Raw genomic sequence first — 18,028 nt, 5'->3', positions numbered from 1 at the left:
CTGAATTTTTGGGACTCTGTTGCTGTTCCGGCAATTCGACGTGAACCGATTGTTGGCTTGCTAGCAGCTGCCCAGGCTTCAATAGCCTCTTTCTGGAAGGCTTCCACTGCTCCAACATCAACACCTGCTTTCCAAAGTGTGGGAGTATTTTATAATGGACAAAATCAACTCCAACCTTCAACAATCTGATTCCTCCAACTTCTCAGCTAAGTGGTTTCCTTTTGTGAGCTATGTAACATCCCAAGAAATTCCTCCACCTAACCCTTCACAAATGTCTCTACTGTACTTTTAATTTTTCTTCTCTACTTCTGTTCTTTCCTCTCTTCTCTGGAGCACAGGAGCAGTTGTATGTTTGCGTTTAACTGTCACGATAGTTATGTATTTTCTTTATATATATTTTTGAGGATGTACTCTATAAACATTTATATATATGGTACATATGAAGCTGCCTTATACTGAATCAGACCCTTGGTCCATCAAAGTCAGTATTGTCTTCTCAGACTGGCAGCGGCTCTCCAGGGTCTCAAGCTGAGGTTTTTCACACCTATTTGCCTGGACCCTTTTTTGGAGATGCCGGGGATTGAACCTGGGACCTTCTGCTTCCCAAGCAGATGCTCTACCACTGAGCCACCGTCCCTCCATTCATTTATAATTTAGTTATGTATCTGTATTTTATTATTAACTTATTTTTTATTCGTTTTTAATTTTTTATTTTTATGTCTGTCTGCTTCATTCTGCTCTTGGAATCCCAATTTTAAATAGTATCCCTGGTGCTACGGTATTTGCTTTAGGTCCGATACACATTATGCAGTAATGCTCGAGTACTCAGACTCTTAAGCCATGTTATGCTTATATTGAAACTGCATTTTATCTAGCATTTCGTTGCTGTATAAGTTTGGTGACTTTTTTTATTCTGTATCTTTTGAAATTTCTTAATAAAATTACTTATGAACTTTAAAAAAAAAACCAGATTTGCTCTTTCTTATGCATACACCTGCACCCCTTCAAGGACTCTTACCCACATTACCTTCCTCTTGATTAACAGGAATCGAACTTGCTCCATCAGTCTCTTGCTCCTCGTCTTGAGTTACTGAAGACAAGCCAGTCTCTTGGGTAATTGCAGAGACTTCTCCACTGATGTGGCTCCCTTTGTTTAAGCTGCTCTTCACTTTTTCAATAATCCTTAGGCAGGTTTTATCCTTCACGGCCTGACACAAATAGTAACAATGGGTAGAAATGTAAATTAATTGGTTGCAAGCAACACCAGTACCTTTCCCATCTCAGACATATGCAGGAGTTTTAGTTAACTGCAGGTTTATACAGAGCGAAAAAAGGAACATATTATTCCACATTAGTTGCCAAAAATTAAATCGAAACTTGATATGCAGAGCTGATTGAAAACAGCAAAACGTTACCTCAAACTGAAAAGTCCCTTAATTCTACAGGCTTCTTTCAATTATAAAACAAATAAAGGTTATCGGCTCACAAACTGCATTCTCCAGAAATAAAACCTCAAAAGGGCAGTTCATTTGTCACATGAACAGGTGGGGATCCCCTCGTGGCGAGACCAGACTTCAGCCCAAGGGCTCCTTCCTGATTTTGTACACTCGAGAGCAGGCCTACCATCTCACAGAGCCTGGAAGATCCTGTGCTTAAAGCGACACAAGCTCTCCCAGCCTGTCCCCCATCAAGGATTAGGAGAAAACCGTGTTTGTAGCATTAAAGCTGTATCACTAATTACCGTTACTCAAAAGTATCACTAAATACCTAATATCATATTACGTGACTCTTTATATCATGGAATTAAACAATTTACTGATACTTCTTTATGAACACGCATGAAATGACTATATAGAGAACCTACAGTGTCGTCTTAATTGATACGGTGTTGTCTCTTATGGCGAACTGGTTCCAGGTTTAGGTCTTACCAGACCGCGGCAAATTGGCTGCTAAAGAGAACTGTTTCCTTGTGCAATTTATTTTATTCATTTATTTTTCGTATTTACATCCCGCCCTCCCCGCTGAAGCAGGCTCAAATTGACACACGTAATGGACTGAGCTGTGGTTCCAGAAAGATCAGTTTTTTATCGGACGAAGAATCGCCATCGAAACACGCCGACTTTACTGGAAGCATGTCACAAATTGTATTTTCTGGGAAAGAAACTCTGGCCCCTTGTGCGTATTTGTGTGTGCAAATACTCATTCCTGTGTCAGTGGACTTTGGATGGAGTTTATTGTACTTAACATTGTCCAAGTGGATTTTGGAATGTTTATATGGTCATTTCATGCAGGTTCATAAAGAAGTATCAATAAATTGTTTAATTCCATGATATAAAGAGTCACATACTATGATATCAGGTATTTAGTGATACTTTTGAGCAACATAATTAGTGATACAGCTTTAACGCTACAAACAGTTTTCTCCTAGTCCTTGATGGGGGGCAAGCTGGGAGAGCTGGTGTCACTCGCCTAGTCTTCAACCTTCTGTGTTTCCCCCCCTTTTTTGCGACACCCCATCAAGGACTGGCAGCCTCCAAGTGGGGCCTGGGGATCCCCTGGAATGACAGCCCACCTCCAGACCGCAGAGACCAACCCCCTGGAGAAAAGGGATACTTTGGAGGCGGGGGAACCTGTGGCACTGGACCTCCCCGAGCTCCCCTCTTCTCCCCCAGCTCCACCCCTATAGCTCCAGGAGTTTCCCAGCCTTGAGCTGGCAGTGGCTGGGGGGATCTAACCCTAACCCCCACCCCCTCTCACTTTGGGTACAATTTGAAGGGTCGAGAAAAGACTGCACAGGCCCAGAGAGTCTCTTTTCTGGGATGCCCGGTCAAGCTTGTATGTTCGGCTCTTATCCCAGTAACCTGCACCACCAGTCTTTGCTAGCAGCAATTAAAAATAGGTAAAAAAGGTGTAAGCACCAGTCGTTTCCAACTCTGGGGTGACGTTTTCACAGCAGACTTTTTAACGGGGTGGTTTGCCCTTGCCTTCCCCAGTCACCTACACTTTCCCCACAGCAAGCTGGATACTCATTTGACTGACCTTGGAAGGATGGAAGGCCGAATCAACCTCGAGCCGGCTACCTGAAACCCAGCTTCCACTGGGATCGAACTCAGGTCATGAGCAGAGAGCTTGGACTGCAGTACTGCAGCTTTACCACTCTGTGCCATGGGGCTCCTAGCAGCAATTACGGCACTCCCTTTTCTCTCTGCTTCTGCCCACATCTTTGCTCAGCTTCCCACTCCAACCAGTCTGTGTTTGTGGTTTTGTCGCAAATAGACATGGTTCCGATCATACATCTCTTCTCCCCCGGCCTCTTCTCTTCCAGAACAGGGTTACACAAGAAACTGGTCTTCCTTGTTCTCACCTAATTTCTCCTCCTGCTCCTCCCAACTCTTTCCCAGCCTCCAGAAACTGCAGTTTATTTGCAGTTCAAGAATTACATGGAGGCAGGATAACAGCCAAAGGCTAGTATTTGAGGGGAGATTAGAAAGAGAAATTTTATAAGGACACAGAACTCTACATACTCAAGTTATGGTTCGTTCAAGTTCGCTTTTTGGTTAAGTTGCTTACATTTCTTTTTGATATCAAATCCATGTTTTTCATGTAAATGTGTTTCAAAAGAACGGGGGGGGGGGGGGAGGAAATCAGACCATCTGGTTTCTACATACCTCAAGAATCTCGTCAAGCAGAATCTGGAGGTCTTTGGAGACGTCTTTATTTAATTCCAGGGAACTCAAAACTTTAGTATAGATACGGACATCTGGTGCACTTGGATCCGCCAAGATTTCATTGCAGACTTTCACTGCTAAACTGTCATGCACTGTAGAACCCTGGGGGGAAGAAGTCATCGCAGTATTGTGATATTTGGCTGTGTGTCACCTTCGAGGGAAAAGCTAAACTTTGTGGCTAATAGTAACAACTCTTTCCATCCTGCAGCCTTCTAACATACCACAGTTAACCTGGTGGAGCTAAGGTCATAGAATCATAAGAGTTGGAAGGGACCTCCAGGGTCATCTAGTCCAACCCCCTGCACAATGCAGGCAACTCACAAACACCTCCCCCCAAATTCACAGGATCTTCATTGCTGTCAGATGGCCATCCAGCCTCTGTTTAAAAACCTCCAAGGAAGGAGAGCCCACCACTTCCCGAGGGAGCCTGTTCCACTGAGGAACCGCTCTAATGGTCAGGAAGTTCTTCCTAATGTTGAGCTGGAACCTCTTTTGATTTAATTTCAACCCATTGGTTCGGGTCCTACCTTCCAGGGCCACAGAAAACAATTCTGCACCATCCTCTAGATGACAGCCCTTCAAGTACTTGAAGATGGTGATTGTATCACCTCTCAGCCACTGGAGATCTCTTGGTGATGGATATCCAGGTGATGGAGAAAATGGCTGATTTGGAAGGTGAGCTCCATGGCATTATACCCCCCAAAATCCCTCTCCTCACCAAACCTCACCCTCTGCAGGCTCCACTCCCAAAACCTACAGATATTTCCTAGCCCACTGCTGGCAACCCAAGCCAGAGCCCACCATAGGCGTTCTGCATGCAAAGACCATAAAACAGCAGCCAATGAGGTAACACTGAATTATTGTGCAACTTGACACATCCAGACAGTTGCTCATCTTCATGCACCCAAACAAATTTGTGGCCACGAGGAACGTCCCAAGGGCCACTTCTTCCGAGTGCTGCTAAGCACAAGCAGGGGGTAGGGTGGGATTTCTTCCCGATGCAAAGCAGAGGTATTCAGACAGCCTTCCTGCAAAGCCTTCCCAGCGAGGGGAGCAGGAATAATGGCTCAGCAGAACAGAGGGCCTCGGTCACAGCCAAGAAACCGCTCCTCAGCCCCGTCTCCAAACAAGATAGCAAAACCCCGAGAACGTGCATCCACATACCTGGAAATCCTGGGAAGTCCTGGCGCTTTGATTCAGCCCGCTTGGTCTTGTCAAATCCACAAACAGCTCGGATACGTTACTCGCATCCACTTCGGACAAGGGTGACGATGCGGGAGCGTTGAACAAGATGCGCAAGGTTGAAAGGTAAGCCTCCTCAAAGCATTCCTGATTGGCCCTAAACAAAGGGTTGATATCAGGTGTTACAGGTTGACTAAAAGGTGCCAAGATCAACAAGCTTCAAAATCCCCATGCCCTTTAAATCCAATATTCCAAGATTTGTTGTGTGCGTTTAAGTGCCATAAAGTCACTTCAGACTGACGGCGACTCTATGACTTAATGGCCTCCAAAACATCCTAACAGCCTCGCTGTGGTCTTGCAAACAGAGGGCCCTTGTGGCTCCCTTGATGGAGCCGGTCCAGCTCAAATTGGATCCTCCCTCTTCTCCTGCTGCCTTCGACTTTTCCCAGCACGACTGTCTTTTCCAGCGACTCTGGGCTTCGCATAATGTGACAAACCCACCATAGCCCCAGTCTAGTCTTTTTAGCTTTCAGTCTTGATTTGACTTTTTTAAAGCACCTGTCGTTTCCGACTCTGGGGTGACATCGCGTCCCGATATTTTCACGGCAGACTTTTTACAGGGTGGTTTGCCATTGGGGGGACGTATATCCCAACCTTCTTTACAAGTGATCTTAAAAGTGCCAGGTATCTAGGAAAGATACAGCCAATTAAGATCAGGCGGGTGCTGTCCTTGGCACGCTTGAACATTCTGGACACAGCAGTACTGAGGGGCCGTTTCCATAAGATTCCGCTAGAAGACAGGATCTGTCCGTGCGGCCTGGAGGAGGTTGATACTGTTCCCCATCTTATTCTGAACTGTCTTTTCCACACAGAGGTAAGGTACAAACTTCTGCAGAACCACCTAATGTTAGCTGAATCTTTAAATCAGGCCCAAGTCATGCACTTCCTCCTAGGGGACGGGTGTGATCAACTTTCCCTGGATCTTGCTAAGTTCCTATATGTTTCCGACCTTGACAGGAAGAAATTTAACACTGCTTGTATTTGAAAGAAAGTTGCCCTTAGTTAAGTATTGCCTATATCAGATAATTTTATTACTACTTTGATGGTTGTACATAGTTATTATATTGTTATGTGATATTTTAGCTTGGTGTTGTGTTGTGTTGTACTGTTATCGATGTGTTGTGTTGATTGGCCTAGAGCCGTATTAAACTGACTGACTGACTGACTGACATTGCCTTCCCCAGTCGTCTACACTTTCCCCCCAGCAAGCAGGGGACTCATTTGATCGACCTCGGAAGGATGGAAGGCTGGATTGCCAGGGCCATGGCATGGAGGCAGGCAAGGGGAAACCACCTCTGTCAGCTGGGACTGACAGCAATAGAGAGATACAGACCAATTCCCCGGGGCTGCAACTTGCTTCGCCTCTTTCGCATGGCAAACAGAAACTGGTTTTTAGAGGATCTTGTTTGCTGGGCGAAAGAGGCGGAGTGAGCTGCAGCCCCGGGGCAGATAGTGCGAAATCTGACAGAAGCCCTGCGGAGAAGAGGAGAGTGAGAGCGGCATTAAGGCTAGTGGGGAATCAGTCATAGATATAGATATATAACCCTGCCTTGAGTTTCAATCGTATTGGGCAGCTAACAGCTGTTTTAAGTAATCAAATAAGTTTTATTTCTGCTGAGCTGTGATTATATTTGTTGTATGTATAGTTCATGCTAGGTGGAATGTAGAGAAAGGAAGCAAGAGCCGTACCTACTAGAATAAGCAAATAAAGGGAAGAAAACTCCCAAGCAATGCCGGAGGTGTGTGTCTTCTTCAGTTAGGGGATTATACCACAGCAGAACGAGTCGAGAGAGGAGTTTGGCACTGATCAGTCGCCCAGAGAACATCAGCTTGGCCAGGCCCTCGGCAGCCTCGGTCCTGAGTTCAGAAAACTGGAAAAGAGTCGTCAGAGGGGCGGGAATTCCCAGGCTAAACAATGACACATTCCATTTCTACCCCATAAACTCAACAATCCTTCAGCAATGGCAGTGGACAGCTTCTTTTGGCAATCCAAAGACTGGGATCTCTTAGGAAACACATTTGTCAAAGATATAATGAAACCTAATGTGGCTAATGCATTTATTCTGGGCTCTATACCCCCCTTTGCTGCTACAGCTGGCGCTTAAGGAATGGAAGAGGGTGCACCGGCATTTCCTCCACTGTACTCCTTTTCTCACAAGTATGGGCTGCCCCCAGAGCATGTATGAGTTGGCAGCAGAAATCAGCTTCCCAGAGTAAAATCTGTTGGCTTCTTCCATCTCCTTCCTGCTCCCCTCCCTCCCATGGACACTCACAATGACTGAAGGTACAACAACTCTTCTCATTCTCATTGCTTGTGTGTCTTTAATGCTACTTCCCCCCCCCCCTTTTCTGCACATGTTCTGATCTTTCTAGTGGTCAATTTGATATTACATTGCTGTATGTCTGGCATAAAAACCTGCAGGGAGATATGCTGGGCATACAGTGATGTAATATTGAGTCAACCACTAGAGGGAGCAAAATACATGCTGGAACACGCCCCCCCCCCCCCTCCAGAAGCAACAGGGACAACACAGGTGAGAAAATGAGAACGTGGAAGAGCCTGGCATAAACAAAAGAGATTGCTTTCCTTAATATTTAAATGAAATGCTCATTCTTAAGTATTCAACTAGCCCCTTGCATTCCCAAAGCTCTTTAATTAAAAGGGTTATGGAAATTGAAAGACCTCCTTTGAGGACAAAAACAAAATGTTTTTCCTCCACCCCAAAATCCCACTGAGACGTCAGGCCAAACATACCCACAAAGTAAACCAAGCAGCAGCTCCCAACTCAATAGACATTGAAACATAGAAACAGCATTTTGAAGCTCTGTTAATCAGCAGAGGGGCAGTCAGACAGAACCATCATCTTGGAACACATGAAACTGCCTGATACTGAATCAGACTCTTGTCCCAGTCCATCAAACTCCATCTTGTCTACTCAGCCTGGCAGCAGCTCGCCAAGGTCTCCGTGAGAGAGCCTTCACCTCACCTCCTACCAGATGTTCTAACTAAAGATACCAGGGACTGAGCCTGGGACTTTCTGCATGCCAAGCAGGCGCTCTACCGCTGAGCCACAGCCCTTCCCCTTAACTGCTTAAGGATCTCCCCCATCCACACAACCTTCCGTAAAAAGATTAAGACCAAACTGCATCTTATTCAAACCTCCAAACTCACCCCCCCACCACCACCACAAGAGTGTTGCTGGTGCTCATCCTTTTACCTCACTGTCTAAGAACCCTGAAAGAAGCTGAAGGAGGTTGTGGGTGGTGGCCATTTCCTCTTCTTCTTCAGCTTCCTTCGTCCCCTCTGCAGACAGGCCATTTTCATCCTCTGCCTCCTTTCCACTGAGGGAATTGCCACCTTTTTTTGCTTTGAAGGGTTCTATCCCAAACAACATCAACTGGTCAAAGATGGCCTTCAGAGCGCTCAGCTTTACCTTCATTTCGTCAATCTGCAACACCTAGAGGATGTTTTAAACAAATAAACAACAAAGCCTGTTTAGAATAAATACATTGCTATGTCTTATTTCCTGGCTGCTTTTCCAGGAAACTGATCAGGGAGCATAACCAAACGACAGAACTAAACACACAAAACCCAGGCCCCATGCAATGAAACCCCAGACAATGCACCCAAAGAACAGTAAAGCAGACATGAGGCGACCCTCCAGGGAGACAGTGTTCCACAAATGGGTCACAACGGCTGAAAGATCCCATCTGCGGCTGCCTCCCGACCTTAATTTCATGTTTGTGTGTGTGTGTGTGGGGGGGGGTGTTCTGAGGCAGGGCTTGAAACAAAGTTCATTTCCGGCAGGCAGAATGACGGCAGCCCTTTGGGAATCACAAAGCCCCTGTTAAACTGTCTGCTAGTCATGTCGCCCTTTAACCTCCACTCTCTGATATGTCCTGAAGGTGTCATCCTGCCTTTTATTTGGCATGCTGCTTCTCTGTACCAAAAGTTATTGGAAATCGGAAATAGAAGCGTAGCAGCTTTCACTGCAATATCACCAAGTTCACAACAGGTTCCCGCATTAACATTCCTCTAGCTGTAAAAAGCAGTGAGAGTCAAATGCAGCACCCATTACTTTCATGAGTAACAAAAGCCTGCTTAGACCGGCAACGTGAAGAGGGGACAACAGAGACATCTTTACCTGCAATAGCAAGGGAAGGTGCTGGCTGGCGAAGTCTTTGCTCTGCAGACCGCAGGAGCCCAGACACAGAACTGCCATATTTCTTACGACTGGCTGGATGTTAGTAATTCCTGGAATCACCTGACGTGGTAAAGCACAGAAGACAATTCACAAAAGCCAGGCTTCTAAGCCGCGGGCTGGCCTTTCCCTAGGACTGCTCTGTGGATTCTTACTAGCTACGTTTTTGTAGACAAGGGTCACCATGATGTCCACCAACACCTTTCCTGGTGCCCACCAAGGGAGAACTTGGGCAGGGCCAGGTGGGGCTTTTGCCCAGCAAGGCTTCTGATTGGCTGTGCAGATTTTTTAAAAAAATGTTGCTTTGGCAGCAGGGATCTGCTTCCCTCCTTTGTGCAAGGGGGCAGTCAAGGGGGAGGAGACAGAGGGAGCAGGAGACGTACAAAGGGAGGGAAGGCAGCACTGGGGTGGGCAATGAGGAGGGAAGCAGATCCCTGCTGCCTCTGTGACTGAAGGTAACCTGCAGCAGCCATTTTGCGGCTGGCTTGTGCCTCTCATGACAGCTGTTTTGCGGCTGTGCCCACCAAGCTTTGCCAGAGTGCCAAAGGTGCTGACAGGCTCAAAAGGGTTAAACCAACAGAAATCAAGGGACTTAGACGAGAGTAACTCTACACTGTAAATCACCACATAGGAAAACAAGAGTTGATATTTCTCTCCACCTCTTCAACGTTCCTGTCTGTCAAAGTGCCACACACTGTAACAAATCCTGGGCAAGGCAACTAGGAAATGCTTTTCTGGGCTAACAATTCCTGTTGACATATTTCCAAAGAGTGAGCCACCGTAGATATGCTTGCAAAGTAAAATGGTACGTGAATTGTGGTTTTAGATTTTTGCAAGCCAAATGTAATCCAAATCTAAGCCAAATTCAGCCTCCCCCATATCGGGGCTCAACAAGTAATGCCTAGCAATTCTGTGAGGGCTGGAAGGCAGGGCACTTTGACATTGCAAGCATGAGCTGCCTTCTTATAGAAAGAACCTCTCTTTCCATTTCTGTATGTGCACAGACAGAGGGACCAGAAATAAGACACAGACACAAGAAGAAAAAGACCGCAGATTTATACCCTGCTCTTCTCTCTGAATCAGAGACTCAGAGCAGATATCTCCTATATCTTCTCCCCACCACAACAAACACCCTGAGGTGGGTGGGGCTGAGAGAGCTCTCTCAGCAGCTGCCCTTTCAAGGACAACTTCTACGAGAGCTAAGGCTGACCCAAGGCCATTCCAGCAGGTGCAAGTGGAGGAGTGGGGAATCAAACCCGGTTCTCCCGGATAAGAGTCCACACACTTAACCACTACACCAAACTGGCTAAGGGAATATTTGAACCCATAAGTGTTCTCCACTCACAATACATCTTTTGAACTCTCACACGGGTCTCACACTCTTGTGTCTGTTAAAAAAGAAAAGATAAAGGAAGTCCCCTGTGCAAGCACCAGATGTTTCCGACTCTGAGGTGATGTTGCTTTCACAACATTTTCATGGCAGACTTTTTACGGGGTGGTTTGCCATTGCCTTCCCCAGTCATCTACACTTTTCCCCCAGCAAGCTGGGTACTCATTTTACCGACCTCGGAAGGATGGAAGGCTGAGTCAACCTCAAGTCGGCTACCGGAAAATCCAGCTGCTGCCGGGGATCGAACTCAGGCCGTGAGCAGAGAGTTCAAACTGCAGTACTGCAGCTTTACCACTCTGTGCCACGGGGCTCTTCCTTGTGTCTTTTGCCACGTACCAAAGATTCCGTTATCCCATGCATCGTTGGACCCAATCCTTTGGAAAGGGAGAGCTGTTTGAGGAGTTCGTTGCACATCGTCAGACATTTCAGCAGCGTTTCAGGATCATCCTTTGAAAACATAGAAAGGGAGTTTATCAAGAAGGGAAACGAGTCCTGTCTGATGCGTGCCACGCCTCCTCCAAGCAAAACTATAACGACGCTACCTCCCACACGCCCATCCAGGCTGAATATTACACAGACACAGTCACTTTTATATACATGAAATAAGCACAAAATAGCACAAAAAATAAGTGGCAGCACCTTTTCCACAAAGACTTCATTAGACTGAGGCTCCTCTAACTCTTTTAACAGGTCGCTTTTAGTGCTTTCCAACTCCAGGATTCTCTGTTTCAGCAACGCTGCCTGGCTGAAGTCCTGGATGGCCACACACTGCTCGAGTGCATCTTTTGCTTCCATCAGCTTCACTTTTATTTCAGCCAGCTGGAAGGAGAACCAGGCATTAGGCCGCAAAGTCACTGGAAAAGATCCAGAGACGCTCAGGGCTCTGGACAGTTTTATCAAACAGATGTGCTCAGTCCCCTTGAGTTGAGTCGCCTCCACTTACTCTAAGTTGCTGCTTTCTTATTGTGGCTGCATCTACAGGCTGGTCGACTGTGACGAACCCTTGACGGACCTCTGAAATGGTTTCTGCCACCTAGTAAAGTAGACCAAGCTCAGACAGAGCCATGAGGAAGACCGCCCCCCCCTTTCTATGGCACTGGAGGAGGAAGTCCATGCTTTGCAGAGTGGAACTCCTCCTCCATGCGGCCCCCGTACCCAAAAGCACCAGCCTGAACAGCAGCTGACTGGCCCCTCCCCCAGGAAAGTGAAAAGCAGGTGTCAAGTCTGTCTATAATTCTGGCTCAGTCAAAGAGCATTCTGGGTAGAACCAAAGTATAACCAAATGCTGCTAGCTCATACTCTCCCTACCCCCTCCTTTCCTGTAGAGGGTAGCTTTGCTTTGAAATGGAAATATGTGAAAGTCTTATCTGTACCTTCTCAGGCCTGGCTCAAGGAAGCGAGTCAGGAGCCCACTACGATCAAGGCCATACAAGCCTAAGAACGAATTGGTAATGTGCCCTGCATAATCCCCCCCTTAGGAATTCCTTTGAAGTATCCCTTATATGCAATGTATCTACAGTATGTTCTTTAGTCTTTTCAATGCTTGGCTCAGGCCTCAAGTATCAGTATCAATAAAGTAGTTTCTTTGCATCAACAACAACTCGTTATTGAATCTGCCGACTTGACAGCAGGGATTTCTTATAGCAGAAACTCCTTTGCATAGAAAAAGCCCAGCAGAAACTCAGTTACATATTAGGCCACACCCTCTTGTCAAGAGTTACCCTGTATTGTACCCTCTTGCCATATACCATTGTATTGCTACTGTCTTTGAATATGCCTGCATTCCTGCTTTGCTCTTTGCACATCTTTCACGCTGCTTATCTGAAGAGCTTGTTAGCTAGCTGGGTAGCTGACTGGTTTCCTATGCAACCAAGGTCAAGAGCTGGAGGAGCAAAGATTAGACTAGACACCTGGGCCTCTAACATGAAGGGAGGGGTCCCGCGTAAATCTTCCCATGTTTGCTTGGCACGCTTGGGGGCTTGAATTGTAACGGTTGGTACGAGGGGTTATAAGCAGAGCCTGCTTGCTGAGACGTCAGTTTCAGCAAGACACTGTACTGACTATGATGCTTGGAATAAACGTCTGAGTTACCACCCTGCGTGTTCCTTGACTCTGGGGTCTGATCCCTCTGACACCAAGCCAGCTGGAACTGCGTTCCTGCTCAAACCCTGGGACGCACACCCCTGATGTAGCCAATCCTCCTGGAGCCTACAGTAGGCCTGGTACTAAGAGCCCTGTAAGTTCTTGGAAGATTGGCTACATCAGGGGTGTGTGGCCTAATATGCAAAGGGGTTGCTGCTACAAAAAAGCCGTGGCGAGAAGTCGCTATAACACTAGATCAAGCATACTGGATACTAAGATACTATGCAGCAATGAGGGGGCTTTATTAAAACGCAAGCATCAAAGTCAAACTTTTGGAATAGAAGACAAACTTTGGGACAAGTTATTTCAATAAATAAAAGCAAACTTGTCACAGAAAGACACTATTTTAAACAGTGGGGGATGAATTAAGAAAAGGGGTATTTTGAGATTTTTTTTTTCATATGTTGAAAGGAAAAGGCTAAATGCTAACAAATGACATACACATGAAAGAAAGAAACCAAAATGGAAGGACTGTGCTAATGCAACTGCTTACAATCTGTATTCTTCTATCATCATCTTTCAGAATACTGAGCAGTTTCTCCGTAACTGGTGGCACGAGGGAAGCTGAAGAGGTAGGAATCATCAGAATTTCTTGTAAGACAGTCAACAATCTTTTTCTTCATTATAAAAAAGAAATACATTAATGAAGTCTTGTGCATCTCTCATTATTAGGAAAAAATACTATTTTTTAAAAAAAGTGTTACTGATCGTGAACATTTTGATGACTTTTAAATTCCAAAGAGAGATAATTAACTGGTCTGGTCTGATAATACAAAGAATATTGGATTGGGAGGAGGAGAAGACTGGATTTATACCACACCCTTCACTTGGAGTCTCAGAGCAGCTTACAGTCTCCTTCCTTTCCTCTCCCCACAACAGACACCCTGTGAGGGAAGTGGGACTGAAAGAGCCCTGACAGAAACGGCTCTTGAGAGGAAGAGCTCTGTGAGAATTTGTGACTGACCCAAGGTCACTCCAGCAGGTACATGTGGAGGAGTGGGGCATCAGACCCAGTTCTCCCAGATAAGAGACTGACACTTAACCACTACACCAGACTGGCTCCCACTAGATCTGAACCGACCCAATAAGCCAGTTATTTGGACATTTGTATCAAGTTACATTTGGAAGCCACGTGGCCTAGTGAAAGCATAGTGTATTACATATCTGATGGACTCATGGCATAGCAGAGCAATCTCCCTTAATCCCTTAAAGCACTGTTAAACTGGGCCACATGTGCCATTTCAATATAATGCCAGGTGCTGAAGATATTTTACAGTCCCCCTCCTTGCTCCACATGGTTGCCAGCTCCGAGTTGGGCAACCCCTGGAGATCTGGGGGGGGGGGGGGAGAAGATACTGGATTTATATCCTGCCGTATACTCTGAATCTCAGAGTTTCAGAGTGGTTACAATCTCCTTTACCTCCCCCACTCCCCACAACAGACACCCCGTGAGGTAGGTGGGGCTGAGAGAGCTCTGACAGAAGCTGCCCTTTCAAGGACAACTTCTATGAGAGCTATGGCTGACCCAGGGCCATTCCAGCAGCTGCAAGTGGAAGAGTGGGGAATCAAACCCGGGTCTCCCAGATAAGAGTCCGTGCACTTAACCACAACACCAATCTAGGGAGGACCTGCATGTGGGGAAGGGAGCAACCTCAGCAGGAGATATAACTCCCTTATATAAGCCCTCCTGGTCCACATTTGGACTGGTTCCCCCCCAGTTGCCTGTGAGCAAGGTAAGAGACCTAGATGGCTGGTTCCAGCCCCCGGGCCATAGGTTTGATATATCTGCCTTAAAGGATTACATTATGTGAGCCCCGTGGTGCAGAGTGGTAAAGCTGCAGTACTGCAGTCAGAGTCCTCTGCTCACGACCTGAGTTCAATCCCAGCGGAAGCTGGGTTCAGGTAGCCGGTTCCAGGTTGACTCAGCCTTTCATCCTTCAGAGGTCGGTAGAATGAGTCCCCAGCTTGCTGGGGGGGAAGTGTAGCTGACTGGGGAAGGCGATGGCAAACCACCCCGTAAAAAGTCTGCCGTGAAAGCAACGTCACCCCAGAGTCGGAAACGACTGGTGCTTGCACAAGAGACCACCTTTTTTTTTTTTAAAGGATTACATTAAAATAAATACATTTTATCCGTCAGCTCCACTGTTCCCATATTAATTCAAAGCTACGCTGAATTCTGATACAAGATGAGGAGGCAAGAAGAATGCAACGTGCTTTGAGCAGAGCAGCTTCATGTTTTCTAAAGCGATTTCAGACCAGTTAGCAAAACAGGACTCATTTAGATGGCAACAAGGAACAGCATGCCACAAAAAACGATGCAGAAGAACAACAAAAAAATATCAGCGGTGGCACCACTGTTGACGTCTAGTTACCTTCCTCCCTCTTCTGTGGTATCCATGCAGCCTACCAGAAGAATCAGCTGCCGGCCTATAAATTCTTTGGTCATCAGGTGTTCGATACAGGCCATGTCCTCCTTTTCTTCTTGACTGAGAACCGGCATAGCCTGAAGGTAACTAAAACAAGAGGTTATTTATTTAGTGGCATCTGAGCAATGCCTTCCTGCACCTCCCCCCACCTCCAAAAAAGATCTGGGGCAGACTGGCCATTTAACTGATCTAGAGGGGCAAGCAGAGGAACCCAGAGGCTCACGGCTATGAATTACTGGCAAACAACAGTTTTACATAATTGTAAATATAATATTCAAAAAATTGAAATACAACCATTTCAAGTGTACAAAATAAACAATATAAGCAACTTCATGTGTGTTTTTTCTTTCTTTCTTCACCTTGACCCGACAAACTCCCACTGAAACTGGGAGGCGAGCAGCTCAAAACATATTAAACGCCACTGCAATCATTCAAGTGATTTGAAAGCAAAACCAGTGTTTATTTTGTACACTTGGAATTGTTGTATTTAAATTTTTTTAATATTATATTTACAATTTTGGAAAACTGTTGCCAGATGTAACGCTATCCCATCAGCAGTTACCTATGGTAGATATAAAAAAATCCCACTCTCATTAAGATTTTGTACGTGCAACTTAAAACAAGTTGATTCGTTGTCCCACATTCTTCTTTACTGCTCCCAATATGATACTATAAAGCCTGAGGTTTCTAGACCCAGTTCTGCTCAATAGGACAAGTTGCTCAGATGCTTGCAAAGGTTTGCCAGCTTCTGAACGATTTGGCATCTGAAATAACTGAAAAAGTTGCTTTATTCTTGAGTCTGGTAATCAAGGATGGATTGTCCAATGTATAGCTGAATATGACCGGTTTATTTTGTTATTTCTGTACCTCTCTTTTGCCTTATTTATAATCTGATATGTGCCAATAAAGGCTTGTATTTATTTGTTTGTTGTAAAACTGTTGTTTGCCAGTAATTCCCAACCGTGAGCCTCTGAGCTCCTCTGCTTGTGTCTATGTCACAGCTTCCTCTTACTGCTTCAAGAGGAGGCATCGGGAGAGCCCGTTCCCCCAGGCAGTGCAGCCAGCAATGTTTGTGAAGTGGGTCAGGAGCAGTGTTCCCTCTAAGCTGAGTTAGCATGAGCTAGTCTTTTTTAAGTCTCCGGCTCACGCATTTTTGCCTTAGCTCAGGAAAAATGGCCCCAGAGCAAACTAATTCATGCAGCAGCTCACCACTTTAACGCCAGTAGCTCATAAAGCAGAGGTTTTGCTCACAAGACTCCACAGCTTAGAGGGAGTATTGGTCAGGAGAGGCAGCCAGTGTGCTCCTGCCTAGACCACCCCTTCCCTATTCTTCATGAAGAGGGCAGGTAAGGCACAGGGTGAGGCTGACGCTGCGGCTCCAAGACAATTCTCTGGTGAGGAAGAGACCTCAGCCAGAAGGAAGGGCCCAAGGATAGGAGCTGATTCTGTGATGCAGGTTCCAGGGGCCATTTTGGTCTCTTAGTTCACCACCTGCTATTGATCCTAGAATGCTTTACTGGGCTGGAAGGTAACAACCTTACACCTTCAACTTGGTCTGTCTGGGTATCAACACTGCCTCAACACTGTAGTGGTTAAGCGTGCAGACTCTTATCTGGGAGAACCAGGTTTGATTCCCCACTCCTTCACTTGCACCTGCTGGAATGGCCTTGGGTCAGCCATAGCTCTGGCAGAGGTTGTCCTTGAAAGGGCAGCTGCTGTGAGAGCCCTCTCAGCCCCACCCACCTCACAGGGTGCCTGTTGTGGGGGAGGAAGATAAAGGAGATTGTGAGCCGCTCTGAGACTCTTCGGAGTGGAGGGTGGGATATAAATCCAATATCTTCTTCTTCTTATGATGCCTTCATTTCTAAATGAGGTCTCTTAAAAGAAATCCCTGAGCTTTGCAACACTGCTTGGGAGTTCGAAAACGCCCCTTAGGTGAGCCTTCTAAGACTTTTGCCCTATACTGGAAGAGCCTCTCTCACACAGATCCAGCACTGCCATTAAAACAACTTCGCCCAACTTCACTGTTTTGGCATTTTCCTCCTTTAGAAGCATTTCGGAAAGCAAGCTGAAGGGCTGATTTTTCACAAAAAGCAGGTGGCAACCCAGTACTTTCAGCTGGAAGGAAGAATGATAACCAATGTTCCCTCTAAGGTGCAGAGTCTTGTGAGCAAAAATTCTACTTTGTGAGCTACTGGTATTAAAGTTGTGAGCTACTGCATATGTTAGTGTGCTCTGGACAAAAATGTGTGAGCTGAGGGTTAAAAATCTTTGAGCTAGCTCACGCTAACTCAGCTTAGAGGGAACACTAATGATAACTACCTAAGGAAAAGCAGAGTGAGCTTATCTCCCAGTATAATTTACTGACTTAACACATGCATGAATTTACCTTAGCACATAATCTGCATAGATGGCAGGTTCCGGCAGAAGGTGCTCTAAAAACTCTTCTCCTTCTTCTCCTTTGGATTTTAGGTACTCACAAAGAGCCCTCCAGAATAAAGCATTCTCAGCAGTTAGTTTCTCTACTGGAATTACTTTCCTTTAAAATACAAATAAATAAATAAATACCACCTCTCTCTATACATATTTCACATTATCATCCAGGGAAAACACGAAGCCAAGTTTCATTTTACCCGTTAGAAGCAGTGATTTTTAGAAGGAAGTCAGTACATTTGTGAAATCCAAGATTCACGTTCAAATTCAGAAACTGCAGCAGGGCCAATAAGTTGTTGAAATACATGGCACATCTTCTCAACCTTAATGAACTACGTACAAGAGGAGACTGAGGGAGCTCTCTTGAAGTATTTGAAAGGCTGCCACTCAGAGGAGGGCAGGGAGCTGTTCCTGTTGGCAGCGGAGGACAGGACTCACAATAATGGGTTTAAATTAAAGGATGGA

At 45.9% G+C, this 18,028-nt stretch overlaps 1 protein-coding gene across 2 annotated transcripts in view; it reads right to left on the bottom strand.

Annotated features, from left to right (window-relative positions):
• The window catches only part of NCAPG (non-SMC condensin I complex subunit G), a 45,495-nt gene that overhangs the window by 8,410 nt on the left and 19,057 nt on the right, over window positions 1-18,028 (bottom strand). For both annotated transcript variants that reach the window (XM_060246203.1, XM_060246204.1), the window contains exons 8-19: window positions 17,520-17,669; window positions 15,077-15,217; window positions 13,198-13,321; window positions 11,506-11,595; window positions 11,202-11,381; window positions 10,899-11,009; window positions 9,116-9,235; window positions 8,189-8,428; window positions 6,660-6,841; window positions 4,893-5,067; window positions 3,669-3,830; window positions 1,028-1,208 (exon numbers count right to left, since the gene is read on the bottom strand). In XM_060246203.1, the coding sequence (XP_060102186.1) occupies window positions 1,028-1,208; window positions 3,669-3,830; window positions 4,893-5,067; window positions 6,660-6,841; window positions 8,189-8,428; window positions 9,116-9,235; window positions 10,899-11,009; window positions 11,202-11,381; window positions 11,506-11,595; window positions 13,198-13,321; window positions 15,077-15,217; window positions 17,520-17,669 (1,856 nt within the window). The remainder of the gene's footprint in view (window positions 1-1,027; window positions 1,209-3,668; window positions 3,831-4,892; window positions 5,068-6,659; window positions 6,842-8,188; window positions 8,429-9,115; window positions 9,236-10,898; window positions 11,010-11,201; window positions 11,382-11,505; window positions 11,596-13,197; window positions 13,322-15,076; window positions 15,218-17,519; window positions 17,670-18,028) is intronic.

The sequence above is a fragment of the Heteronotia binoei genome, chromosome 9 (genome assembly GCF_032191835.1).
Source record: "Heteronotia binoei isolate CCM8104 ecotype False Entrance Well chromosome 9, APGP_CSIRO_Hbin_v1, whole genome shotgun sequence".
NCBI classification, from domain to species: domain Eukaryota; kingdom Metazoa; phylum Chordata; class Lepidosauria; order Squamata; family Gekkonidae; genus Heteronotia; species Heteronotia binoei.
Note: the sequence above shows the minus strand (reverse complement) of the source record. Positions and strands in the feature narration are given on the sequence as shown.